The following is a 22,732-nucleotide window of genomic DNA, read 5'->3' on the forward strand; positions in this document are numbered from 1 at the left end:
TCCCCCTGGACCAGGTTATCTCCTGGCAAAACCACCACCAGCACAATCCCCTCAGAGAAGGAAACTTCATTTGTTAAAGGAAAACATCTCATTCTGTTTCTACAGCTTCTCCACTCCTCAAATCCACACGAGTCTTTCTGCAGACATGAAGGCCTGCAGGCTACACCAGGCTGGCCAAACAGTGACAGCAGCCCAAGCAGCACTCATCACCCCTTCAGCAGCAGCTGGCTCTGGCAGAGCTCCCTTTGCTGTGTGCAGGACATGCAGCTCTAACTGAAATGAGGGAACCAGGGCAGTGCAGGCTCAGCCCCTTGCCCTGGACAGTGTCATGAGTGGAGCTAAAGCCTCAACTGCCTGTGACTCCAGGTACAGCACAATCCCACCAGTCACCAGCAGAGTCAGTAATGAAAACAGAGAGCCCTGACACCCAGTTCATTGTAGATAACAAAAGACTGTTCCCAAAAGGTCAGAATCCTTGACTTCATCTTACACAGGAGAAAGTGAGGCACAGAACTGTGACATGACCTCTCAGGGCTGAGGACTGAGAGCTGGTCTCAGTTCAGCACTCTGTCTAAGGCCAGCACTGGCTCCATCAGACAGACTTGAGAGCTTTAATCCCCATCACACACATCTTCTGCACCTGCAGAACTTTTCCTCCCCACCCCCACCTCTTTGGTGACATGCTGTCCCATTCTCACTCACAGTCCTCCAGCCAAAACATTCCTTTCCTAGCATGGATGAGCTCTGCAGCACACCAGAGGGTTCGCTCCTTGTCCCCTAGGAAAAGGCAGCTCTTCTCCATGGAGAAAAGGAAGTGGAGAGGAAGAGGCCTGAAGGTGAATCCCCCCTTTCTGAAAGAATCAAGACCTGTGGAAGGATAGAATTCTTCAGTCCCAGCGGGTTTGGGATGGCACCGCAGGGACTGATGAAGAGGGGTGCTGCCAAATGCTCCCCAAAAAGCAGGGCACGTGTGGTGCTCCAGGAGCTGGTCCTGAGAGCGGCTCGGAGATGCCCACGGGTGTCACCACAGCCAGATCGTGTCCCTTTGTTACCGCACGAACTCTTTTCCTGGTCCATTCCACCATCTAGTGGAGATCTCTGAGAAGACAGAGTGCAGCAGCGCAAGAGCTGCCACAGGACACAAAACCACAGGACAACTAAAAATGGAAACCACCTTCAAGGTCATCAAGTGCAACCTCTGCCTGAGTCCCACCCTCTTCACAAACCACATCATGTAGTGGCACGGTTACTCATTTTTTGAACACTTCCAGGGGATTGTGTCTCCAGTACCGCCCTAGGCATCCTGTGCCAATGCTAACCATTCTTTCAGTAATAAATTTTCCTTAAAATCCAACCTGAACCTCCTGTGGCACAACTTGAGGCCCTTTCCCCTTGTTCTGTCACTCATCCCCCAGCTGCTCCTCATCAGATTTGTGCTCCAGAGCACTGTACATGTAGTAACAGCTCTTGCTCCTACATAATTTTGTATCTTATTCAAGATCCTTTGGTTGCTCAGTGTAACAGATGTGTTTACTTTGCACTTAGATGAAAACTTGATCAAGTTCAGAGCACAAGTGTAGACCAGTAAAACGATTTGAACATTTTACACAAACCCTGATTAATCCTGCAAATGGAGACCTCAAGGAACTGTACAGAAGGGCTCACAGGGAGCATCCTGCTGTGTGGAAGTGGGGCTGGACAGTGCTTGACACTTGCCAGTGAACCCACATCACCCCTGTGAAGTTTATATTAATCACGAGGTGAAACCGGTGATCAGCACACAGTGGAAACCAAACACAGAACGGCTTCTCCAGTATGTTCCAAGGCCTGACTGGCACTGGGTCCAACTGGGAGTTGGTTAGGAGAACTAAAAATGGGGATTTTTTCAGCCACCTTTACAGAAGGAAGTCCAGCATCCTACCTCAGATAGTACACACCTGCATTGCTAAGAAAGAACTTCCACCCCAAACCACTGAAGAAGCCTTTCAGAGGACATTTGGGTCACAGCAGGAACTATTTCATTACCACTTCAGCAGTCACAGAGGGTAAATATGGAGTAGGACAGCTGACAATCACCCTCATGGCTTGTTTTTTAACTGTCTGCAATATTCTGTACTTAAAAATCAGCCAAGATGCTTTTCACAGGCAGTCAGAGACAGAAATGCCCAGGACACTTCAGCAGCACATGAGTTGCTCTGCCTGGGGGTGTTCAAGACCAGGATGGACAGAGCTTGGATCAACATGGGGTAGTGGAAGGTGTCCCTGCCCATGGCAGGGGTGGAACAAGAGGGCCTTTAAGGTCCAAACCATTCTGGGATTCTGTGATTCCAAGTGTCCTGTCTGTCCTTGGTGATACCAGATTTCTGCAAAGGCCTTTGCTGCTGACAAAGGATGGGGTCAGGGTGGATGGGGATGGTGGCAGGGATGTCCTCACCCACACTGCTGCCACCTGGGGCATGTGCAGGGCATTTGGAGTAGGCATCAGTCAGAAGAACATGAGCTGACACCCACTGAATATGAGTGAGACAACTGCTAAATGTACATCTCAGACAGCTGTGGTGATAAGCAGCACGGGTAACAATAAAGACAAAGTGTTTTTTCTGCAGTGCTGCCCAGTGGTGGGGTGGCAGCCATCCCACACTGCAGCTCCCCCAGGGCTCTGCAAGCTCCTGGATATTCTGTCAGGAACACAGGAACACTCCCGTGCAGGGCCAACTTTAGCCACTTCTTTCACCCGTCACAGAGAAAAGAGTCACTGCCTGAAAATGATATTGCAGTCTCAAAATCTTGTTGCCACAGGTCATCCTGCCACCTTCAGGAGGAGGCTGTGAATGACCTGACTCGAATAACTGCATGTATATATCATACATATTGTATAATTTATCATTATCACTGTCATTAATACTATATACATAACACCACAATAACCCTTTCCCTGTACAAGCAGGGCCCTAAACTGCAAGGAAGTTCAAGTGAGTGTTGGAGGATTCCAGTCTATTCTCTGCCACCTTCAGGAGGGACCATGTAAGAGGAGGCTGTGAATGTCCTGACTGGAATAACTGCATGTATATATCATGAGATGATATAATTTATTATTATCTCTGTCATTAATACTATATACATAACATCACAATAACCCTTTCCCTGTACAAATAGAGCCCTAAACTGCAAGGAAGTTCAAGTGAGTGTTGGAGGATTCCAGTCTATTCACTCCTTGCATAATCCCAGTAATACATTAACATTCCCCAGAGCTATGCCAGTCCTCCCAGCAATGTTTTCCAGTTAAATTGTTTTGTTGTGAATCAAATCCTGTTAAATAAACAGAGCAGATCCATTTCATCTCATTTCACATTTCTGAAAGGAAAATATTCAGTCTGTGTTTTGCTGAGAGCTGAGAGCAAGGCACTGTGAGGGCAAAATTAAGGGTAAAACACACATACCCACATACACTGTCACCCACTTCTTCAAAAAGCTGATGTAATTTTGCATAACTTGAGATATTTGTGATCTGACTTTTCTGGGTCACTGTTATTCCACACCATTTAATGTTCACAATAGCTCCCACTGAGTGCAGTTCTCTCCTGAGCACCACGGGATGTCCAACCCCTGGGGCCTTTAATGAGGCACTGAGAAAAGGATTTGTGTGTGCTGAAGTTAATGCTCACATCGAGGTTACACACATCTCCACGAGAATGGACTTCCCTTCAGCTACAAGACACTTGTCTGGTCGCTGAAGTGTAGTGTCCTGTGCCCCACTCATGAAATGGGAAATGTGGGATGTCTAAAGGCAGTCCTGGGAGAGCTCAGCCTCTCTGTGGCTTATCAGGATGTGCCACCAGGCAGTGACAGCGGCAGCCCGAGCACACACAGCCCTTGCCTGCTGTCACCCATCTCGCTGCCACCAGACCCATGGCCACCATTCTGCAGAAAAGGTGTTGGAAATTATTATTATTTTTTTTTTTTTAATTTCTCACTTAGGAACTACTCGTAGGACAGAATACAAGAAGGGTACTTTGTGGAGGAGCAAATCAGCATGGCTAGGTAATTCTGAAAGAAAATGCTGTGCAGGGTCACCTGTGCCAGCAGCGAGGGGACAGCCCCAGCCCACGGGAAGGCAGAGACACCTCTGCCCACAGAGCTGTCAGCACCCAGGGGACATGTCTATGGGCAAATGTGCTGGCAGGACACACCGACAGCGGGAAATGAGACCAGCAGTGACAGAATCGACCTCAGGCACAGCTGAGGGAGCTGGGAAGGGGCTCAGCCTGGAGAAAAGGAGGCTCAGGGGGGACCTTGTGGCTCTGCACAGCTCCTGCCAGGAGGGGACAGCCGGGGGGGTCGGGCTGTGCTCCAGGGAACAGGGACAGGAGGAGAGGGAACGGCCTCAGGCTGGGCAGGGCAGTTCAGGGTGGATATTGGGAATTTCTTCACTGAAAGATTGTCCTGGCCTAGACTGCTCAGGGCAGCGGTGGAGGCCCCATCCCTGGAAGTGTTCAAGGAAGGTGTGGATGTGGCACTTGGGGACATGATGAGCTCATAGGCTGGACGGGATGACCGTAAAGGGCTTTTCCACCCCAACTCATTCCGCGATCCCACGACCGCTCCCGCCTCCATGAGGCGCTGAGGGGAGGGGGCGGGGCAGAGGGCGGGGCTCTCCCGGCTCCGGCCACGCCCCCATGCTTTGGGCCCGCCCCGCGCAGGCGCAGAGGCGCAGCTGGGCCTCATGCGGTTCCCAGCCGAGCCGGCCGGCAGCGGCGCCGCGCGCGCTCCGCACCTCCCGCCCGCTGCAGCGGCCCGCGGGTCGCCGTCGGGAATGTCGGCGCCCCGGGCGCGTTCCGCTCGCGGAGCCCGCGCTGAGGCGGTGCCGGTGTCTGTGGCGTCCAGGCGCGGGGCAGATGAAGTACATCCTGGTCACGGGCGGCGTGATCTCCGGCATCGGCAAGGGCATCATCGCCAGCAGCATCGGCACCATCCTCAAGTCCTGCGGGCTGCATGTCACCTCCATCAAGATCGACCCTTACATCAACATCGACGCCGGCACCTTCTCCCCGTACGAGCACGGTGAGCGCCCCGCGGGCGGGCTCGGGGCCGGGCTGCCTTGGCTTGCCGTGAATCGTCTCCTTTGTAGAGGCTTTGTGCCGGGCCTGAGCCTGCCAGCCCTGCAGTGCCCTCAGCGCAGGTGTGCTCCGCCTGGTCCTGCTGCTGCCTTAGGGGCTCGGTCCCCGTGCGCTGCTCCTCTCCTGATAAAGGCTTTTAGTTCTGTTCGCCACTCCTGAACATGCTGTGGCAGTCAGGGAAGGAGTTTTCCTTATGCGGAATTCTTCCGCATGCCCGACACGTGCGCCTGTGCCTGTTTGTGTGCCCGCAGGGGAGGTGTTTGTGCTGGATGATGGAGGGGAAGTGGACCTGGACCTCGGGAACTACGAGCGCTTCCTCGATATCCGACTCACCAAAGACAACAACCTGACCACGGGGAAGATCTACCAGTATGTCATTAACAAGGAGAGGAAGGGAGATTATCTTGGCAAAACGGTCCAAGGTGATGCAAAACTTCTTTCCTGGATATTGGGAATTCCTTCACTGAAAGATTGTCCTGGCCTAGGCTGCTAGAAGTGAATTCTGTATTTCAGTCTTGGCTGGATGCTTTTGCCTTTCATCTTTGCTTGAGCCTCTGCACCATCCTGCTTGTGTTTGGACTGTGCTGGACTTGGGTCCAGTTGTCTAATCTGTCTAATGTACCCAGTGAACAGAGTTCAGACAAATATGCTTTGGAATTGTTAGTTAGCAGATTAAATTGGTAAATGCTTTTGGTAACTCATGCCATTAGAAAATGCAAAGGATTTGTGAGTATCTGATCAGTCCCTTCCCTTTTTAACTACTCTCCACAGCTGGTTGACATTAGGACTTTTACAGACAGTTAAAAACAGAGTAACTTTCTCTATTTAGAGCAAAGAACAGTTTGTGCTTGAATCTTTCAGCTTAACGGAAATGTTGCTTACATGTGTTTAAATTAAGGCAGGGTTCAATTTCCTGCCAAGGCCCTTGAAAATAACAGCCAAGAATAATCACTTCAAAATGCATGGTTCTTTAAAGACAAAATATCCTGCTCAAGCCCTATGGGAAGCACTGGCTAGTGATTGTCAATAATTTGCTCTCTAATAAGTTAAGAGGGAGAAACGTGTCGGGGCTTTAACCCTTGCCTGGGTTTCTTTTCCAGTTGTTCCCCACATCACAGATGCCATACAGGAATGGGTAATGAGGCAGGCACGGATTCCTGTGGATGAAGATGGCATTGAGCCCCAAGTTTGTGTGATTGAGGTTTGTAACTTCTAAAAAGTAGGTAGTTTTGTTTCTTGTATGCAGTAAACTGATCTATATGCATATTTTGCATTTTTCTTCACAGAAATGTTCAACTTTGCGTGTTACTGAATGGGTTAAAAATTCCCCGTGTTAACTTCACTTTAATCTTTTGAATTGCAGCCTGCAGCTGCCTCAGGAGGGACAGCCCCACGGGACCCCAGGGAGCAGCTGGAGCTGTGTCAGGGCAGATTTGGGCTGGAGATCAGGGCAGGGTTCTTCCCCCAGAGGTGCTGGCTTTTTTTAGCTCTTGTAACTCAGTATGCCAGTCTGAGTTAATTGTGCTGTGCCCTCTTCTCCCCTGGTGCCTGGAGGGAGGGGAGGTAAATCCCCCTCTAGGTGCAGTTGTCTTTCCTCCTCCAAGTGACCAGGTCAAGCACAGGCAGGCAGCAGGGAATGGCACAAGGTAGTGGTGGCAGTTCTCAGGGTGTTTATGGAACATTCTGCTGCCAGAAGGAGACAGAGCAGGGTGAGGGCTCTGACACTGCTGAGCTGGCTGCTGGGATATGCTAACACAGGAGAGGCAGCTTGTCACAGAGCCCAGGTCAGGGTGACTTGGACTCTGCCTGCAGCTTGGGTGCCAATTTGTGTGCCAGGGTCACAAATCCAGATCTCGAGTACCAAGGAGGCACTGTCTGACAGGTATAGTTCCTGTGTATGTCCACTCTATATACTTCCTAAAACTTAACAGAAATTCTGCTTCTCAGTGCCACCTTATGTTCATAAATCATAATTTTCACATTGAAGTCTTTTCTCTGAAGAGAAAATAGGGGCCAGGCTGATGTCTTTGGAGAGGTGCCCATAGGGGAAGTGTTTTTCTTGTGGCTTTTTGATTTGTGGGGAAATGATGAAGGTAGAACAGTACCTGCAGTAGATAGTTATGTGTGTTTTCATGTCTTTAGTGTACACCTTCCCCAGTTTTGGCAGTAACTCCCAGTGTCTGTGTTGCAGCTCGGGGGCACTGTGGGTGACATCGAGAGCATGCCTTTCATCGAGGCCTTCCGCCAGTTCCAGTTCAAAGCCAAAAGAGAGAATTTCTGTAACATTCATGTCAGCCTGGTTCCTCAGGTAAGGACCCAAAATTTACTGCTGGGCAGAGGCTTCCTCAGTGCAAAATTTCCTAAACAGCTGTTTCTGAAATGCTGTATCTCTAAGTGCTGGTGCTTTTGTATTGCTGTGTGTATGTAAACTTCTGGCAGAAATGCAGGGATTATATGCTTATGTATTTAAAAAGTTGTACAGGAATGAAACAGGAACTTTTCAATGCGTGTAAATGTGTAATAAAGGCTTGGGAGTTGCAGAAATGCAGCATGAGCATTCCTTGTGTCAGACAGAACTGGATTTGACAGAGCAAATTGATAATTATGGAATGCAGATCAGTCTTTGTTCTCTTCTCCTCTTTTCCCCTTCTGTCCAGGCCAGGTGATTTGTAGAGAAAAATCAGAAATACAGAACATTAGGTGTTTGGAGGGAGCAGTGGATAAGCCTTAGGCTCTCTGTCCCTCTCCTTCCTGCACTGCAGTGGGAGATTGGAACTTGGGTTCCTGCTGTTGCTCTCAGTCCTGGGGATTAAAATGGGCTACATGAGGTTCATGTGAATTGTCCAGGAATTGAGTCAAAGTCTTTATCACATGTCTGAGAGTTCTGATTAAGCTGCTGAATCATTGCTGCTTATCACAATCTGATGCACCCACTGCTCTTCTCTGACCAGCCAAGCTCCACGGGGGAGCAGAAGACCAAACCCACCCAGAACAGTGTTCGTGAGCTCAGGGGCCTCGGGCTCTCTCCAGATCTGGTAAGGTTTGTGTAGCATGGTTTGCATGTCAAAATCTGGCATGTTGCAGCAGCAGTCTTGTCTAAGTAATGCTTTATTTGAGAGCTCTTGTATAGTGGTGATAAATAAGGAAAAGAAACGGAGTTGTGGGTTTTTTTCTCAAATCACAGAGGCTGCACAAAGACAGCTCTTTTTAGGGGTTTGTTTTATGAATGCCTGAGTGTTTCTGTTTGCATCACAGCCCTGATGTTGCTGCTCTGTTAGATTGTTTGCAGGTGCTCCACTCCACTGGATACCTCAGTAAAAGAAAAGATTTCCATGTTCTGTCATGTTGAACCAGAACAGGTGAGGATTGCTGTCTGTGCTTCCTTGCAGTGAATACTGGAGCTGCTTGTCAGCTGCTGGGGGGAGTTTTGTCTAGTGCAGCAGTTCTAGCTCTGTTTTGGTAGCTGCATAATTCATTTGCTGCTTTGTCTTACCTCCCTTCCTGACACATGGACCTGTTGCTAATCCAGTTCTTTTTGTGCCAGCACCCAGGTTTTCTTGTAAGGTGATTGGTGTAAGCTTAGAGAATTCTATGGTATCCAAGGTGATTTCTGAATCACTGTTTTGACCTTATAGTCCCACGTTCCTTCTGTGAACATAGAAGAATGAGATTTCCCAGTATTTAGAGGTGAAAAGATTAACTGAAAATAGTTGTAAAGGATGTATGGCTGCACTTCTGCTCTTTTCACAATATTATTCTTCTGCCCAAGAATTCTTGAGGAGGGATTTCACAGAGAGCTTGAAATGGTGTTTGGGAAAAGCAGTGCTTCACTTGAAGGTTGTGATATGCACAAATTCCATGTTTGCATGATTGTTTCTATACTGAGACTTGTAACACATTCTAAGGTGGACCTTGGAAAATAGTCAAAAGTTTGTAGGCTGAGTTTAGCACTTTCCAATACAGCTGGAGCTTGGAAAATGTTGTCTTTTTGTGAAAGACTGAGTATAACTTCACAATCCCAGGTTCTGTCAAGTAATTTTTATTATTCTGCTCTATAGCAAGACCAAACTTGAGTCCTGCATTTTCAAGCACTGCACTGCTGGCAATAATGTTGATGTGTCATCAGTAAAATATCTACCTCTTGTTGGCCAGGAATTCAAAATAAGTTGGCTCTTGTCCCTTTCCAGGAAGTTTAATGCAGTTCTATGTAGTTGTTGCTCTGACTGCTGTTGCACTTGGATTGAGAAGTGAGCAGCAGTGAGGGTAAAAGAGGAAAATGTGCAGCCAAGAAGGTTTGAGTGGTGCAGTACTGAACTCTGCTTTCATTTGAGTCAGTGGAAATGAGGATTTAAAACAGTTCTGCCAGTGTGTCTTGGATCCTTAAAGTACAGGTTCATTATTAATGGACAGTTGTCCTGAGCCATCTTTTCCCATTTCAGTGAACTAGAACTGTTGATTTAGATTTTTCCTCGTTGACCTAAGAATTCTTTGCATGATTGTGTAATCCTAAATTTGATGAGGGGCACCCTGTGAAGTGTATTGGGGTCACAGATTTCCCTGGGTTTCACTCAGACTGGGAGCCCTGGTTAGGAAGGACAGTGGCAGGAAGGTGGAAGCTGTGCCTGTGGCAGTTTGACTGTAGCTTCTCTTGGGATTCTGTGTCACAGGAGTCTCTCTGGAGTGTTCTTTGAACTTTACTGAGTGCTGCTCACATAGTGTGCTGGGCAGCTGACTCTCCTGCTGCTGGGTTACTGTGTTATAGCCCTTCCCAAGGGGCTCCAGGGAGCAGTAATGCCTTGGAAGTGCTGAAGAATGGCTTTTTCAAGCATAAGGAAACCAGTAAAACTATTGATATGTTATTCCAAATGTTATTGCCTGGAAGTTTAGGTGGTCATTTGGTTTTCTGCTAGAGACAGGAACACTCTGAGTATCTGAGTAAAAATGGTTGTACAGGCACTGGATGGCTGTTTTAATGATCTCCTTATTTTATGAACAGGTCATTTGTGTTCATGATGTCTCCTCCATCTACCGGGTTCCTCTGCTCTTGGAGGAGCAGGGGGTTGTGGACTACTTCAGGCACAGGCTGGACCTTCCCATCGAGAGGCAGCCCAGGAGGATGCTCATGAAGTGGAAGGAGATGGCTGACAGGTGAGCTGCACTGCTGGGCACACTGCAGCACACTGCAGGATTAGTTTCTGTTCTTGGCTGTTGGTTGTTTGAGATGATGTGTGTTCTTACATGCTCACATTGTTTTTTTCCTTTTGCTCAGAGCCCCACCCAAACTCTGAATGTTTCCAGGGTGGGGAATCCACAGCTGCTGTAGACAGCCTGTGCCAGTGCCTCACCACTCTCATTGTACAAAGTTTCATCCTTAGATCTAGCCTAAATCTCCCCTCTTTTAGATCAAAACCATCACCACTTGTCCAGGCACAACAGACCCTACTAAAAAGTCTGTCCCCATGTTTCTCATAAATCCTCTTACTGGAAGGCTGCCATGAAGTCTGCCTGGAGCTTTTTCTTGTTCAGGCTGAACCACCCCAATTCCCCCAGCCTTTCTCCATAAAATCCTGTGAGATAAACTTAGTGAGATCTTTATCTTACGTTGGAAGTGTACTGTCTGAGTCAAACCCAGCTTGAAGTTATTAAAAGCTGGACAGCTCTGCCCTCCCTTTTTATGAAAAAACCTCTCAGTAACATTACAAAGTGATGAAATCCTTTTGTAGCTATATGGAGATGTCAGGAGTGTCAAAGAATATCTTTGAGAGTGCTCAGGCAACTGAGACAAGTGTTTGGTACCTGTTCTGAGACTCCTTGGGCACTGGGATTTTTTCTTGTGAGGAGCAGACTCAATGCTCATGGGGAAATAGTGAATAGAGTCTTTTCAGAAAGGGCTTGAATGTCATCTGAAGCCTTAAATATGTTTGTTCTTATAAGAAATTAATTTTCAAGATCTAGATGCTTTCCTTGATTTCTGTGCCTGACAAAAGCCAGCCCTGTCAATAAAATTTCCTTTTGATGGGGAAAGCCCTTGGTCACCAGCTGGGCTGAAGGTATTGAGCAATTCTGAGAGAAACTTTAAGCAAACTCTTGGCTGTAGCCAGGAATGCTGTGTGAATCCTGTGCTGCCAGGTGCTGGGGACTGGAAGTGGAGGCAGCAGAGCCTTAGGAGTGCAGAAATGCTCTCTGTGTTTGTAGCTGCTGATAGGAGCTCAGCAGCAGCCTGGGAAGATGCTGTGCAGTACAAACAACACCAAGCTGTGCTTTGATCCTCTCCTAGGAGTTCACTGCAGCCTTTGAATCTAATACAGCTCCCTGAAAAGGCAGTTTGGATCTGCTCAGAATGGCTTTTCATCATCAGGAGAGATGGGTTCATTTATTTGTGGCTTTCTGCAACTGTTTTCCTCATTGTTTTGGTTTTGATCTTGCTTTGATGTTTCTAAATCATAATTATTGTAAAAGGTCACTTTTGCAAAGACGTCAGCTCTGTTGGACACACGCAGGAGAGCACAGCTGTTTGTTCCTTGGAAAGCTGAACAGAATGGAAGTGATCCCATCCCTCTCCTGGTGCAATAACCTGTGTGTTCTGGTGTTCTGTAGGTACGACCGTCTGCTTGAAACATGTTCCATTGCACTGGTGGGCAAATACACCAAATTCTCTGACTCCTATGCATCTGTCATCAAAGCCCTGGAGCACTCTGCCCTGGCCATCAACCACAAACTTGACATTAAGGTAGGGGTGGGTTTGTGTGTGGGGAAAAAACTGCACCCATCTTGCTTCCACCTCCAGTGCTGCCCATCCTAATTCAGATTTTCACACAGACAGAAAGGGAGAAGTGATTCAGCCGATGAGCATCCAAATTATCCTGGCATCAAAACAGCTGTTTTGATTATAACAGCATTAAAGCAGCTGTTATCAGGCCTAAACCAGCTTCAGAGAAAACCAGCCCCTCCTCCTGTGAGCTGGAGTGGGTGGAAGCTCCTCAGTGCTGTGTGCTGAGCTGTGGCAGTGGTGGATGGATTGGAGGGGGGCACTCTCTGCTTTCATTTCTCTGAAACTTGTTGCAAGTGATTCTTTTAGTAGTTTTATCTTTTTTTGGTGCTGTTAACTTGGTGGGACTCAGGTTTTATGATGCTCCTGCCTCAGGTTGTATTAAGTTTTCATGCTGGTTTGGATGCACAGATGCTTTCAGGGGTCTTGGTCATAGCTGGATGCTCTGAAGAGGTAAAATATATACTTGTTCCCATGAAATAAAATGAAAATTTTATTTTCATTTCAGTAGATTTCTAAATGTCCAGCAGTTCCATGGTGTCAGTGAGTCATGGAAATAGGTGATTGCTTTTTAACAGTACTGATCTAGGTCAGGGTTTCCTTTCAACTTACAAAATCAGCAGAGGTGAAAATAAGCAAAACGAGACTGGTAAAGTGCAAACCCTGCACGTGCATCTGTGGGTATTTCCTGGCACAGCTGTGTCTGAGTGGCTCAGAAGTGAAGTGAGCACTGTGAGCCTTGTGCAGGGAGATCTTGTGCTGAAGAACTGAGTAGCTGTAGTTAGATAAAGAACTGATTGATAGTTTTGCAACTTCCAAAAAACAAACAGAAAAAGAAAGACAAAATGGTTCTTTTAAATGGTTAGCAGCCTGCCAGAATATCCAGAAGTTCAGAGGTACTGGAATGCTGGAGATGAGAAAATGGAAAAATTGCAGGGTTTTTTTCCATTGCCATAACACCCTCTTAATTACAGCAGCCTGTGTTTCACCACAGCCTATTTGTTCTGCAGTGCCTCTTGAAGAAGATGTTTATTTGATGAGAGAGGGATAGGTTTTTTTTTTTTTCCCCCCTCTCTTTGTGGTGGTTTGTGTCTGCACAGCCCCATGTTCCCACCTTGCTGTGCTGCATTAACACCTCACATTGAACATTACAGGGACGTGGTGTAAGGCACAGCAGGGCTGCAGAGAGGGGAGGACACAGAAATCCTGGGTTCTGTTTGTGCACCAAGAGCAGGGGGGTGAGGAGAGGAGTTTTGTTGGCTAACAGATGGGAAATCAGCCCAGCAAAAACTAAAGTATCCATTAGAAAACAAAGCCAGAGCTGTCCAGGAGGAATGATGCTGTCTTAATTTAATGAGAATTTGGGAGGTCCTGTACACTCTGGTGGCAATATCTCATCATCCTCTTGTTTGATTTCTTCCCAGTACATTGACTCTGCTGACTTGGAGCCAGACACTCTGCAGGAGGAGCCTGTCAGGTACCACGAGGCGTGGCAGAAGCTCTGTGGTGCTGAGTAAGTTCTGCTGTGGCCCTTTCCTTGGAGAATGTCTGATAAACCTGTTTTCAGCACTCTTGACAAGGCCCCAGACACCTCTCGGGGGCATTTAGGATAAGGTGTTAAATGGAGAATGGTTAGATAAGTGACGGAGGTGGTGAAAGGCAGGGGAAATCATGGTGATGAGGATATGCACACCTGCATGATGAGGTGGAAACAGAGGAGATCAGGAGAAGGGAGAGGTACTGGTGGAGGCTGTTAAAGCCAGAGTCAGAATGGAATGTGTAAATGGGCTACCAAGTTCTTCAGAAATAAAGTGTGAGAGGGGGAGGAGCATTAGTATGCAGAGGAGTGCCAAGAATTAGCACAAAACCAGGAACAAGTGGGGCCTGTTACCCCTCAGGGCAGCAGGACTTGAGTGAGAGCAGAAGAAAGAACCTCCTGCAGTTTGGTGTTAGGACAGCCTCACACTGTAGCCAGGGCTTTCCTCAGCATGGCCTGGCTGGGTGATGTGTTTGCAAACATGTTTGGTGCAGGGTGTGTGAGTCCCACAGCATGAGATATTTCAGCATGGTAACCTGTGAGATATTTGGGATCTTTTGGGAAGGTAAAATTGGCATTTATGAAACATTTCCCCCTCTTTATGTGACAGCTCATGTGAAGTCATGTGGAAACTGCTGCAGCCAGGCCTTACCACGTGGCTACTTCAGAGCCCTTTTCAGGGGAGAGGTCTTGCAAGGCCAAGATTTTGTGGGAGGGGGGTGATTTATGGCTGTGTGGTTTGGGGCAGCCATGCTGAATGGAATCTTTTCATCCTCATGCAGTGGAGTTCTGGTTCCTGGTGGATTTGGTGTTCGAGGGACAGAAGGCAAAATTCAAGCTATTTCCTGGGCAAGAAAACAGAAAAAACCCTTTTTAGGTGAGAGCCATGTTTCATCCATAAGAAGAAATAAAGGAAGTTGAACAGCCTTACTGCAGCAGGAGCTCCCCTGATCTGCAGTGGTGCCTGGGATGAGCAGTTTTGAGGAAGGCAGTGATCTGTGCACAGCTGAGCTGGCAATGCAGCCCCAGCCCTGGTTGGCTCTGAAGTGGTCAGAGTTGGCTGGGATGTGCTGACAAGGATCTGTAATGAGGGGATGGCAGTCTGGGGATGTTTCAGAGCAGGCTGTGGTGATCTTGGCACCAAGAAATAAATACATGACTGCCTTTCAGTGAAGTGTCTGTGGTGAGAGGCTCAGCTGGACTATGAGCAGAGGGGATGGGAGAGGGAGGGAAGCAAAGCTTGCCAGGACTACAGACCCCTAAATCCCAGTCAGAGATCTGCCTCTGACTCAGGATGCTCTGTGAGGGTGTGTGTGCTTTGCAGCATGGGCTCAGAGGTCCTTGTCCTGGCCTGATCCCTGTCCTGCCTGTCCTTCCACAGGAGTCTGTCTGGGAATGCAGCTGGCAGTGGTGGAGTTTGCTCGCAGTGTCCTTGGTTGGCAAGGTAATGGCACAAAACCCTTCCTGCCTTTGGTCATTCCTTGGGTTGCTTGAGTAATAACTGATTTTTTTAGATACCTGTGATTCTAAGTTTTTCATAGATAGGTTTAATTTTTTACCTAGACCTGTAAAAATCCCAATCTCTTTTGCCAATTCAAAGTAAAAAGAGCAATTTCCTTACTCTATTTAAATAAAAATCAATAGAGTAAGTCATGCTGATAATGACAGAGAGCTTCCTATTGCTCAACATGAGGTTCTTAGCTCCTGAATGAAACACCTTGGCAGCCTACATGTGCCAAATTCCCAGTGCAGCCAGTGGGAATGGAGCCCAAAAAGCAATTCAGCCAGCCAGCAGTTGCAGCTCCTTCAGTGAGTGGAGTTACCTTCTGAGCCCCTGTGCTTGGAGTGAGCAGGTCCCTGTTAACAGAGCTCCCTTCAGAGAGTGCTGAATTGAGTTCTCAGCCTGACTCTGATTTTCTCCAGTAATGAGGTGAGGAAAAAGGAATTCCTCAGACCATTCTCCTTTCCCCCTCCCTGCCTTTATTTCTGTATCTGAAGCTGTGTTTTTCCTGAGAGAGGGTGGGTTATCCCCTGACTGCAGCCTTTGAAACTGGTACTGAACAGTGCTGCCAGGCCTGTTCCTGCTGCCTGGGGTGCTCTGTGCCTGAGGGGGCTCAGCACAGCTGGGGATGAGGAGCAGCTGTCCCTGGGGGTGATGCCATGGTGGGAGCCACTCTGTGTTCCTGACTGCTGAACCTCACATTGCAGATGCGAACTCAACAGAGTTTGACCCCAAGACTTCTCATCCAGTGGTGAGTTTATGGTGATTTACTTGTGATATCCTTACCTGACTTTTCTGCACATCCCTGGGCATGATTGCCAGGAGAAGCTGTGGCTGCCCCATGATCCCTGAGTGTCCAAGGCCAGGCTGGACAGGGCTTGGAGCAGCCTGGGACAGTAGGAGGTGTCCCTGCCATGGCAGGGGTGGCACTGGATGGGCTTTAAGGTCCCTTCCAACTTGAACTGCTGCATGATAGCTCCAGACAGACCTGAATTCCTGGGAGCATTTATGGAAGGCTCTGGGTTTCTGGTCCAGAGTCCACCATAATGATTGGCTTCTGCTGTAATTTAAAATGCTACTCAGAGTGAGGAACTAGAAAAAAAACAGCTTATGATGTTATTTATCAAAGACTGAGCAATTCTGATTTGGGAGTTTTGTTTTCATAATTTGTTTAATGTGCAGTTCAGTGAACAGCACAGTACTGGTGTGTGCAATCTGTGTAAACTCTGACTGAGGCCATTTCCTCTGTGAAAGTTCCCTGAATATCCACAAACCTTCCATGTGTGCTGTGCAGCCTGTGCTGAACAATTCAGCCAGCTAGCCTAGGTCTGTTGGTCTGCCTTGTCAAGACTGTTCCTTGGGCTGGTTTCCTTGGTTTTTTACATGAATGTTGGTGGGAATTTTTTCCTTTTATGTGTCAGAGTCTGCCTGTTATAGTTATTGTTACTCCTCTCTCATTCTCACGTCCCTCTGAATTCTTTCCACAGGTCATAGACATGCCAGAACATAATCCTGGGCAAATGGGTGGGACAATGAGGCTTGGCAAGAGGAGGACACTCTTCCAAACCAAGAATTCAATCATGAGTAAGGCCCTTCTTGCCTCTTCTGGAAATGTTTCCTGGGAATGGCTTGGGGAAGTGAGGCCTGGGGATGTTGAAGCATCCCTGAATGGCAGATCCCACTCTTCTGGTGGGGAATGGGGATCAGGGAATTTGATCCCCTCCAGAAATGGCAGATTCTGAAGGATGCTGATCAAGTGAATGTGTTAAAAGCTGTCATCACTGCTCTAAGGAACATCTTACTTCTGCTGCAGGGAAGCTCTATGGAGATCATGATTTCTTGGAAGAGAGACACAGACACAGATTTGAGGTAAAAATGCTCATGTAGGTATTGAGCTTTCCTGTGTAATCCAGACACAAGAGATCATGGCTTGTCTTGCTTCCGATTTTCTAGGTCAATCCAGAACTGAAGAAGTGTTTTGAAGAGCAAGGTCTGAAGTTTGTGGGGCAGGATGAGGAGGGAGAGCGGATGGAAGTGGTTGAGCTGGAAGGTGAGTCCTTAAGCAGCAAGGACTTTGTGGGTGTGGGATGAGCAAGGGAAAGGGGAGGGTGATGGAGCAGGTTTTCATGTGGCACCCCTTCAGACTGTCGTGATTCCATCCCTAAAATGATGGTAAAAATAAAATGCCATGTCCCTCTCCATTTATGGACAAAAATGGAAATTTTACTTTCCCATCATCAGGGCTTCAACATCATCAGGATTTCACCTGCAGCTCAGCCACAAGCTTGAGAGTCTTGACATGAATGTTTTGTTTGTCCTCAGACCATCCTTTCTTCGTTGGTGTTCAGTATCACCCCGAGTTCCTCTCCAGGCCCATCAAGCCATCACCTCCATACTTTGGGCTCCTCCTGGCATCTGCAGGGAGACTCACCCACTACCTGCAGAAGGGCTGCAGGCTCTCCCCCAGGTGGGTTTCAGACACACCCCAGTCAGAGCTGTCACAGGACAGTGCTGCTTCCTGCAGGATAACCCAGAGCATCCTCCTGGCACAGAGCTCCTGGGGATAACTTGGTATTGCACCCCCCCTTCTTTCCACTCTTCTTTTGAATGCTCACATCTGGTGTGTTGAGGCTGATTGTGGGGCCACAGAGCAGCCCTGCAGAGAGGCCCTGGCTGCAGGGAGAGGAGATCTGCAGCCTTGTGCTGTCCTGCTGTCACTCGGGCTCTTTGGAGGTTGGGCCTGCTCTTTTACATGGCTGCAGACCTCACGGGCTTTCCCTGCATTCCTCAGACAAGTCCCACCTACAGGCTGGTCCAGGAGAAACTTGTTCCTGTTTCTGGTTTAAAGAACAGGCCCTCGTGGTTGCAGCCTCATAATTTTTTTTTTCCTGCTGACTTCAGCTTTCTTTGTTTCAGTTTGCAAAGCAAGTGGTGTTTTGGGTGGGTTTAATGGTGCAGTTACTTGGTGCTGCAATTCCCTTTGGCACTCAGGACTGTGCAACAAATAACATTTGGTACTGACCTGTTCTGCTCCTCACACTGAGGGTTGCTGAGTGCTGACAGGCACTAAACAAAAACCACACCAAATGCAGAGGAGAATTAGCAGTGCCTGTATCAAGCCCAGGCAAATGCACTGCCAGAAGGAAAGTGTTGGCTTTGTGGGCTGAGCTGCAGTGCAGCTGCACCACGGGATTGCTGTTGGTGTCAACATCACAGTGGTCAGGTGTGGTCCATGTGTGAGGCACTCTCATTTCAGTGCCTCCAAGGGGGGAGGGATATTTCAACTCTCTGCTTTTGAAATGGCTCCTTGCAGCAGAGGAGCTGAAGTTTTCCCTGTGCTGCAGCATCCCACATTAATTATCTGTCCTTAAAGCACTTGTGCTCCCTAACCCCAATCTTTGGCTCCTGCAGGGACACCTACAGCGACCGGAGTGGCAGCAGCTCTCCTGACCTAGAGATAACAGAGCTGAAGTTCCCTTCAGCAAACCACGACTGATGCCTGGTAATGTTTCATGATCTCAGCCTCTTCCTTTTGGAAAACATTTCTTGGCCAGTCTTTGCTTCTGGCACCTGACTGCCACGTTGTTTGTTGGAAAGCTGGGGCACCACGAGGTGTGCTGCTGCTCACACCTGAGTTCCAGCTGTGCTGAGGGCTGGTGCTGCCTCTCTCTGTAACAGCTGGGGATGGTGTCCCCTAGCAGAGTGACACAAATAAAATACAAATACACACAGAGGAATGTGGGGTTAGATTTGGATAAAAGCACCAGTGGAGCACAATCCTGGAAATGGGGGCAGAGCTGCACAAGGGGTTCCTGGGTTTAGGGAATTCAGTATTTTGCAGTCCCTCACCACAGTAAAAGAACATCTTGGAAGTATCTGTTGTGTGCATCTCGTGGGACAGCAGATCCTGTCAGACTTAGAGCTCAAGCTGTGCTCTGTAAGGGCTGCAGGTGTTACATGGATGTAAAAACTGGATGTACACAGTCCTGGGAAAGAGAAGACACTAAAGCCTGGCACTCAGATTGCATCAGCAAAACAGGCAGACTTTACATTTGCATCCTCCCTCTGTTCAGTGGGTGATCGTGGATGTGAGACACTGGCTGGCTTGTGAGGGGGTTTTGCAGGAGCAGGGCTCCACTGCTGAGTGCCAGGGCCCTCTCCTCCCCCTTCAGAGTGACCTGCAGGGGAAAGCAGGGTCAGCCCCAGTGTGTCACAGGAGTGCTCCCATCCCTGGGCACAGGACTGGGACCAGGTGTGATTGCTGGTGTTGGGCTGTTCCACAGCACCAACAGCTGAAGAATTCTCTCTGTAAATTTTGATCCTGAAGATGCTCTGAACCTTGGTCTCCCTGACAGCATTCCCTGTGTTCCCTAACGTGGCAGGTCTGGTGGGTTGGAGGCTGTCCCCACATGAGGAAGCTGTGGGGAGGGTGGCAATGTCCTGGGACTTATGCCAGCCCAGCTCTCTTAGTCAGGGCTGCAGCACAGTGAAAATGCTGCTTTGGTGCTGGCTGAGCTGTGCTCACTGCTCTGTGTGGAAGGAGCCCTGTCCAGGGGGGCAGTTCAGTGCCTTTGGAGGTGCCACAGTGCCCCTGTGGAGCTGAGACACCCCTGAGCTGGGCACAGGGCTCTGGCCAGGGCCCATGTGTCACTCTGCCTGCAGTGCTGAGCAGTTCCAGCCTGTGGCTTTTCCCTGTTGGTAATTCCTGCTCCTTTTCTCTCTCCAGGTGTGTCCTTGCTGCAGAGAGGAGTCTCCATTAGGTTTTCCAGGTGTTCTTACAGCAGTAGCTTCAACACCCTCAGCTTTGGGCTTTCCTAATTTATGGGTTTATAATTTTTATTCTGAGATCCTGTCCCTTATTTCCTCAGCTCTTCTGTCCTTCCTTTATTTTCTCTATAGATCTTGGTTATTTGTGGAGGAGAGTTCACAGGCCCCTCCAGACTCCTTTCAGTTCCTTCAGGTGCACCAGCCTGGAGGTCAGAGCAAGCTGGGGTTGGGATTTGCTGTGTTGAGGGGAACCCCATGGCACACATCCTTCCCAGTGCAGGCAGTGCTTGGCATCAGGGTGCCTTGGACACTGACACTGCAGTTGCTTTCTCCAGGCTTTTGCTCCCTCCTCAGTCTTTACTTACTGGTGAAATTATGGATGGCACAAGATTTTGGGGGCTGGCTTAGTGTCTGAGCTGCAGAGAGGGCTTTGGGCAGCTTCATGCAGTCTTTTTTTTTTTTTTTTTTTTTTCTCCAGGGAAAGGGGAGAGGGGATGATTTTTGGTCTTTTTTTTCAGTAGCATTTGCAAACCTTTGCCACTGGTGCTCTTGGTGCATTCATTCATTGTCACTATGAATTTGTAACCAGGAAGATCTTCCTGGAACAGTGTTACTCTGGAACATGCTCAGCTCTGGCTGACATGTCACTGCAGGGATGTGATTAACTGGGATCAGGCTGGGGGCAGGAGAACAAAGCTGCCAGGGAAGCCCTGACCCAGGGGTCCCTGTGAGCCCTCCCTGTGCTCCTGGGGCTGGGAAACTCCGACCCCTTGCATCAAGGGGGAGGTGAGAACAGAGTGAACCACTGAACCACTTCCACTGCTGCCTTGAACTGTGTCCCTGCCTGGGACACAGCAGCTCCTGGTGCTTTTTATGGATTTGAAGCAGAGCCTTTTGTTGCCTTTTTGTCACATTGGAGTCGTGTCCTGGGCTCTGCAATGGGAGCCCTTCCTCCTCCAGGGCTGTTCCTGAGGGAGGAGCTCACCTGCCCTCGGGGTTACCTGCTGGGGCTGGTGCTGTTGCTGTCCAGCTCTGTGGTGCTGTGGGGCTGAACTGCCTCGGTTCCCTGCCCTGGGTGGCCCTTGATTGAGGGGAGAGGAAGGAAGGAAAGTGTCTCCCTTGTCTGATGTTGCACACTCAGCCTTCAGCAGCCCGGTGGAGTTTGGGAGGGCTGCATGGTCAGACCTGGCTGAGCCACGAAACCAAGCCCTGTCCCTCCCCAGCCCCCTTGCTTTAGTCCTCAGTTGTTTGAAATATTCCCTGTAAAGCTGCTGTGAGCCTGGAGAGCTTCGAGCATTCCTCGTGTGCCAGCTCCAGCTGTTGTGCAGGAATTCTCTGGTTGCAGTGCTCTGCTGCTGCCCAGCCTGCCCTGGCCTGGCTGTCCTGAGGCAGGGTGAGATCCTCCCTCAGCTGCAGCACAACTGTGGATTTTTCCCCTGAAATGTTTGTTTTAGCCAAAACCATGCAACTGACTCGGTCATTAAATGCTCATTTGTAACAAACTGAGTAAGGAGCCCTGAGCCTGCTCTGTTCCTGCCTGCTCGGGGGGAGGGAGGGAAGGAAAGGATTGAAGCACAAAACTGCCCAATCTTGAATGAATCCCCTCTAAGCAAACACTTGTGAGCTGTATTCAAACTGGAGTTAGATGTGGAGCTCCAAAGTCTGAAGTTACTGAGCTTCCTTCCAGCCCTGGAGGAACCTGGGCAGCCTGGGCTGAGCCTGCAGGCTTTGCAGGGCAGAAAAAGCTTTCCAGTGGCTTTGAGCTGCCCCAGGAGGGTTTGTCCCCCCCTCCTCCACAGCTGGGAGTGTTTCTTGCCCAGTGCAGGACAGAGCTGTGTCCCTGGGCCACGGGGTGACGTGGGGCTGTCACTGCTGCCACTCTGCTGTCCCCAGAGCAGCCTCAGCCCTGCCTCTGGGTTCAGGAGCAGCTCTGCTGGGACAAGTCCTGGGGGCACCCTGTGTTTCCTGGGGGTGCCTCAAGGGCTGGTGGGCTCAGGGAGGACACCATGTGCTTTGCTGGCCTCACAAATCAACCCCCAGCCCCACCCTGGCCCTGCTGTCCCTCCCTGCCCGGGGCTCAGTCCTGGGGCTCAGCCCAGTGCTGCCATCGGTGCACAAACCGCGGGGAGGAACTTGGTATCCTTTTATTTATAAACAAATCAAGTAAAATAAGTGCAGAGGAAAGCACGGCTGACCCCGCCGGGGCCGGGTCACACCGAGGGCCCCGTGAGCAGCCAGAGCCCCAGCCCCGCTGCAGGACAAAAAGCCATTTTGCCTTTTTATTACTTTAGGGTTTGGGGTATTTTTTCTTTTTTTTTTTTTTGCAACTTTGCCCCTTAGGGGTAAACCTGACTCAGTGCAAGAGCCTGGAGGGTTGGTCACCACAGGGGCCTGTCCTGCTGCTGGCCAGGCCCTCGAGGCTGCAGGGAGGGTGAGCTGTGGACAGGAGAAGGAAGTGCTTGGAGTGGAGATTCCGTCCCAGCCCTTTGGTCACTGCAGGGAAGCTGCTGAGGTGTGTGTGTGAGTGGCACACACTGGGGACAGCCCGTGCTGGCCCCATCAGCCCTGTCCTGCCAGCCCTGTCCCAGACCAGGCCAGGCTGGTGCCAGTGATGCTCTGGGGTCCGGGCAGCCCTGAGCTGCTGTCCAGGGGACACTGCACTGGCACAGCTGCTGGCTCCACTCTGACACTCCTCGTGCAGCTGCAGAAACATGTCTGGGACCACGGGAAGCACTCAAGTGCCATCAAAAATAAATACATTAAACTGCCTGAGACCAACAGGTGCCTTGGGGAGGGCAAAGCCCCAGAGGAGGGGCGATGCCGGGACAGGCCCCCACCCTGGGATGCCCTGGCCAGACCCAAAACCCTCACACACGCTGAGCTGGGACATACCAAAACTCTAGAGGAGCAGGAGTGCCCCTGGGAAGACAAACCTTAGCAGCTCTGGCTAAAAACCACCAAGAGCTGCGAGTTCAACACAGGTAGAAAAATCATCTCATCGTTTGAAACAGACAATTCCTTGGTTAAAAAAAAAAAAAAAA

The 22,732-nt window shown here is 49.3% G+C and overlaps 1 protein-coding gene across 1 annotated transcript; it reads left to right on the forward strand.

The window, feature by feature from the left end:
• The first annotated feature begins 4,846 nt into the window (after nt 1-4,846).
• On the forward strand, nt 4,847-22,732 carry CTPS1 (CTP synthase 1). The gene is made up of 18 exons (XM_039729072.1): nt 4,847-5,061; nt 5,369-5,539; nt 6,218-6,318; nt 7,309-7,425; nt 8,069-8,152; nt 8,396-8,476; nt 10,114-10,265; nt 11,715-11,847; nt 13,311-13,399; nt 14,206-14,300; nt 14,805-14,867; nt 15,632-15,675; nt 16,412-16,508; nt 16,738-16,793; nt 16,878-16,974; nt 17,247-17,391; nt 18,336-18,426; nt 19,651-22,732. Exons 1-17 carry the CDS (start codon nt 4,896-4,898, stop codon nt 18,418-18,420), a joined length of 1,776 nt encoding a protein of 591 aa, XP_039585006.1. The 5' UTR covers nt 4,847-4,895; the 3' UTR covers nt 18,421-18,426; nt 19,651-22,732.

Source organism: Passer montanus, unplaced genomic scaffold (genome assembly GCF_014805655.1).
Source record: "Passer montanus isolate IOZ18808 unplaced genomic scaffold, ASM1480565v1 scaffold68, whole genome shotgun sequence".
NCBI classification, from domain to species: Eukaryota; Metazoa; Chordata; class Aves; order Passeriformes; family Passeridae; genus Passer; species Passer montanus.